At 40.8% G+C, this 5,049-nt stretch overlaps 1 protein-coding gene across 1 annotated transcript in view; it reads right to left on the minus strand.

Annotated features, from left to right (window-relative positions):
- Positions 1–3,486: 3,486 nt before the first annotated feature.
- LOC120617524 (solute carrier family 22 member 2) overlaps positions 3,487–5,049 on the minus strand; it is a 26,791-nt gene continuing 25,228 nt past the window's right edge. The window contains exon 11 of the mRNA XM_039881176.1: positions 3,487–4,158. Coding sequence (XP_039737110.1) covers positions 4,092–4,158 — 67 coding nt within the window. The 3' untranslated portion in view covers positions 3,487–4,091. The remainder of the gene's footprint in view (positions 4,159–5,049) is intronic.

A 5,049-nucleotide genomic window follows, 5' to 3' on the forward strand; every position in this document is an offset into this window, starting at 1 on the left:
CCTCACTAAAAGCAGGTCATGGCAGGTAGTCATGTCTTAGGTGAGTCTTTATCTGAAGTGAGCCTGTCTATTGTCTTTCTGCATCTAAGATAGCATATCTTTGAAATGCCAGAGTGAAACAGCACAGGGACTCAGGCCTCGGGCCCAAGGAATGACAGATGGCCATGAGAAACGCCAAATAAGGTGACCACAAAAATGCCACTAGCGCATCACTCCCTACGCCAAAGTGCAGAACTAACCGATTATTATCCCCTCACCACTTCCTTACAGATGTCAACACCGCTGTTCCGCATGCCCAGTTACCAGGGTTTGACCTTGAGGTGACCTTCCGGGGGTGGCGATAACGAGCGGTCCGCCATCTTGCCCTACGGCGCAGGAAAAGGAAGCCCACCCGCTTCAAAAACATGCACCTTATCACGCAAACCCGCTTCGTCCCCAGCTTATAAAAACAAGCCAGACAGACCCGCAGAACCCATCCTGGTGTCCCCCGCATACCGTCTCTCTGCTGTAAATGCGAGTTGTTAACTATCCTGTACCCACCCACGGAAAAGAACTATGTGTTTCTCTATTTTGTCTTTTTATCCAACCCCATCAATATCCCTGCCTTGCTTTTTTCCGCCCCTTAATCTACCTTTAATGGATTTCACATAATAATGCTTGCGTGAAGTGAGCCCGTCTAACATCTTTTTGCATCTAAGATAACAGACCCGAAATCCTAATGTAGGAAATGAGCTGCAAAACTGCCATTCTCCAGAGGTTTTTCTTAATCCTTTGAGATTTTGCTTCCTGGTAATGGTTGTCACTTTGGCTCAAACAAACTCATAAAAATTTTCTACAGGTTTGGACGTTTCTTCATTGATGTAAGAAAGAGCACATAGAGCTCCTGTAGGAGTATCGATATTTAAAGAAAAGATCTTCATCCCTCACTGAAGACAAATAAGTACATCTTTTGTTGTTTTGAGTTAACAAAATAACATTCTTTTTGACAAATGGGCCATCAGGGATCCTACTGAGCCCTTCTCTTCCCAAGTCGCCTCTCAGAGGCAGCTTGGCCCACCTCTTTTCCTCAAGAATGTTGGTCTTGTGGGTTCACCGCACCCTGAACACCCCCTAGGAGACATATCAGCTGTTCTTTTCAAATTGCCATCTTTTTACCCGACTACTTGCTTGTTTGCCCGCCAACAAAAAAATGTTGTTCAATTCTGGCTCACAGAAAAGGAACAGGCAATTTCAGGATGTTAATTGTGCTGCCTTCTCCGTGCTCCTCTTCCTCTTTTTTTATTCCAATGTTCCTTCAGGTTTACAGAGGTGGAATTTTACTTCTCCCCTTGAGACATGCTGGAATGGAGGCACATGTTGGAACAATAATGGGGGCTTGGTTCTTGGGGAGTACTAGCATCACCTCTTAAGATAACTGTGTAAGATGAGTCCTTAGAAGTGTTCAAACAAAGGAAGATTATTTATTTATTTTTCCAAAAAAGGAAGCGAGGAGCTGGGTTTTATTTATTTATTTATTTTTTATTTTTTGGCCAAGGAGGTTCAGGGGATAGGGAGGTTCAAGATTTTCAGGTTCGTTGGCATCCACCCAGTGTCTCCATTCCAATTCTCAGAGTCCACGCCTTCCCACCCATTGTGTTACTTTCGTTCAAGAGACGTGTGTAGGCTGAGAATTCAACCTATGATGTAATTCGCAACCCATAGACTCAAGATTCGAGTCTGCTTTTCCATGGCATCAGCCTCCACAGAACTCAAGATGTCTTTTAAGACCATTATAGAGAGCGCTCAACTTCTCTGGCAATAGTAATTTTATTTTCTTTTTGTAATTTCTCCAGTGGAGTTGGAAGCTACTAGCCTACCCTAATGCTTTTGTGGTCCCAATTCCCACTGTAGTGATCAAATTCAACAGTTCCTTGGCCTCCCAAAGTCTTGCTTTGGATAGGCACTTCATTTCAGGGACTTGTAATATAATTTAAGTGACTATTTTGCCACTGCATGCTATGGAGCATTCCACTTTTCCCTGACAATAATGCTGTTAATATGTTAACCCTAATAACGTCGTTTAACAAACCACGTAGTCCCATATTTGGACATTTATTTCCTGGGTGTGGTCTACTCATGGTTTCAAGTAGAACATTAATCCGTGTTTAGTCAGCGAAACACAAACCACCGTAGGTATTTAAATCAGAGGCAATTTAATACAGTCAGTCGTTTACAAAATTGTTGGTAGAGCAAAGGGAGAAAGATGTGCTACAATGAGAAGAGAAACTTAACTCCAGACCAGGAAGAAGCCATTGCTCCCGGCTGGGGCCTGAGAGTCTGTTCTTGCAATGAAGCTGACTTCTGCTGTCATTGCCTCTGGTAGAACTGCACCAGTGCCATTGAGCAGGGACGGGGGGCCTCCATTCTCCTGCTTCAGGGAGCCAGATTTCTTCGCGATATAGGCTCCTGCCTTCCTATATGGCCAGTGCCACCCACTGGTAGAAGCTTATAGGAAGCCAGGTGGCATAAGGCTGGGAACATGTAGTTTGCAGGTTCCAACTTCCGATGTTACATAAGAGATTATAGATGGAAAACTGTGTGCTTTTTCTCAAGATATCAAAAGATGTGGTTCTTCCAAATGAGGGAGAAAACCAAGAATGAGGATGACTTGGGATTTGAGAGACAGGGAATTCAACGCAAGAAAGAGGCACTGGCAATGTTTAGTAAGGTGGGTATAAAAGAGCCCAGGGTGACAGCTGTGTATCAGGCTGGAGATCAGCCAGGCCACACTGGAGCAGAAGGGTTGCAGGCTCCAGGTGGGAGGTGTCTCGGGAAGAAGGAGTGGAAACCAATCTGATGTGTTTGAATGCATTCGTAGGTGATTTATTGTTCTCTCAGAGAGTTGGGGGGAATTAATGATGAATTCATAGAAAATAAATCAATAAAACTAAGGTTCAGGAAAAATAGAATGTGAAGGACAGGAAGTGTAATCATAGTAGACTGTGTGGCTCAGCTCTTCATGATAGTTACGCGGCCACAGCATGTGAATGTCGACTATTTCATTCCATAAAAATGTGATGAAACAAAGTTCGAAGGGAAGATAGAAGTTGTGTGTTCGGATGGGGGGAGAGGCGAGAACTAAATCTTCATCTTTTATATTAAAAAGTCAGTAGGTAATATTTAAAACTAAAAAAAAATAAAGAAATGTCAATATAAAGCAAGTTATTTAGATATATGAAGATAAATCTCAGGGGTAAGAACAGCTAAAATAGTTGAAACTTATCTCTGAGGAGTTGGTAGAGGTAGAATAGGGTAAGAAACTTTGTTTTTCATTATAGGTCTTATACTATTGAGCTTTAAAAAAATCTATTTATGATATTACTTTGGTAAATTAGTAATATAATATTTTAAATCTACAAATTTAGAGAAATTTTTGAGAAATGAAACATTATCACCTATGATTTAATAATGCCAACTTAAATAATGTCTTTTTATTAAACTCTTCTCAAGATTTTTTGTAGAAAGCACATATCTGTACTTATCCATTCTAAATAGAAGACAGTGATCACTCAGTTTGTATTCCAGATTATTGTATTTCAGTTTCCCTTAAAGCCTAAATCAGTTGATAATCAATGTATTTTACATTTTCTTCACACATGGTACTGAAAGGATTATCCGAAGTTCTTACCATACATTCTGGACAGGTTGATGTTGCTTTGGATATTTTATTTCTTTAAGAAACAGGCTCTCTGTTCCCAATTTTATTCCTTTTTAGATCTTTTTTGTTGTTGGTGTTTCCCTGGCCCACAATTCCCCTACGTGTTTTGGTTTGTTATTATAGTGGAGATGGGAATAAAATAAAGAAATACAAAGATAGAAAAAATACTGGAAAACCAATGACTATTGTCCCAAGAAAGCTGGGGATGGAGGAAACTGGAGGGGCTTGTATAATCTGGTCCTACAGGTAGATTCTATACAGTAGAACAACTAATTCCATTTGGTCATAGTCTAGGTTACTAAGGTTCAAAGAGACATAAAATTGAATTGTATGGGATTTGCGATGAAAGTAGAAATCGCGGATTGTGACCCTGTATTATCAAATCAGGTCTCTGTTAGTTTAGTGGAATGTCTAATTTCTTGACTTGGAGGTAAATCATCTTTTCTTTGTTTTTTCTTGGTCTGCAATAATAAAACAAAAACAGAGAAGGGAGAAAGAAATTGTGAAGAGGTTGAAAACCGAAATAAAGTAAATAATAAATAAATAGATCGACAAATGGGTACAAGCTTTGTCCAGGATGAGTCTTGCGACGGGCTCTGAGTGGGGATTCTCAAAAACAAAGAGCTAGATAAACAACTCGTGTGGCTGGAACGGTTCTTAAATCTCTCTTCTAGGACTGAGACTGGCCTAAGCTCCTTATTTAAGGTGTGCTGTCCTTATCTGCAACAAAGAATGTGGGAAATATCCACGTTTAATCTTATATCAGTTAAAAATGAAGATTGCAAAATCCAGACACTGTTTCTCAGCAGTTCTCCAAAGAGAATTTGAGAAATTATTTTTACGAAAGTTCAGTTACTTTCAACAGTTGGACAAGTGAAAAATCAATTTAAAAAATATTTTGAATTGCAAGTTTTCTCGACCATCTTGCCTTTATAAATATCGGCATGCCGCTGATGCTCATAGAAATGCTGCTTTCTTTATTTTGTTGTCCCCAGACAGCCTCTCTTGACATGTTCTTATTAATAGTAATCTTGAGATCTGGTGTGGGGCTGCTACTGGGTCCCCAAGGCCCTCATAGAAATCCCCTCACCTGGAGATACTTAGTCTTCCTTCAGTTTCTGGATCGATTTGAGATGTGGAGAGTAGAAGAAGCTTATCTGAATTACCCAGTGGCGCTGGAGTCGTCTCAGATGGCAGAGACAGGAGCCCAAGCAAGTCTACTGAGCTCCCAGGGTCTTTACGCCAGTGATGCCAACAGCGGCAGCGGTAGCAGCAACAAAAGTAGGAGAAACGGCAACAGCAATAACAGCAGCAGCAAAGACAACCGTGAAAGCAACAGCAACAGCAACGAC

The sequence above is a fragment of the Pteropus medius genome, unplaced genomic scaffold (genome assembly GCF_902729225.1).
Source record: "Pteropus medius unplaced genomic scaffold, Ma_sr-lr_union100, whole genome shotgun sequence".
In the NCBI taxonomy this organism is placed as follows: Eukaryota; Metazoa; Chordata; class Mammalia; order Chiroptera; family Pteropodidae; genus Pteropus; species Pteropus medius.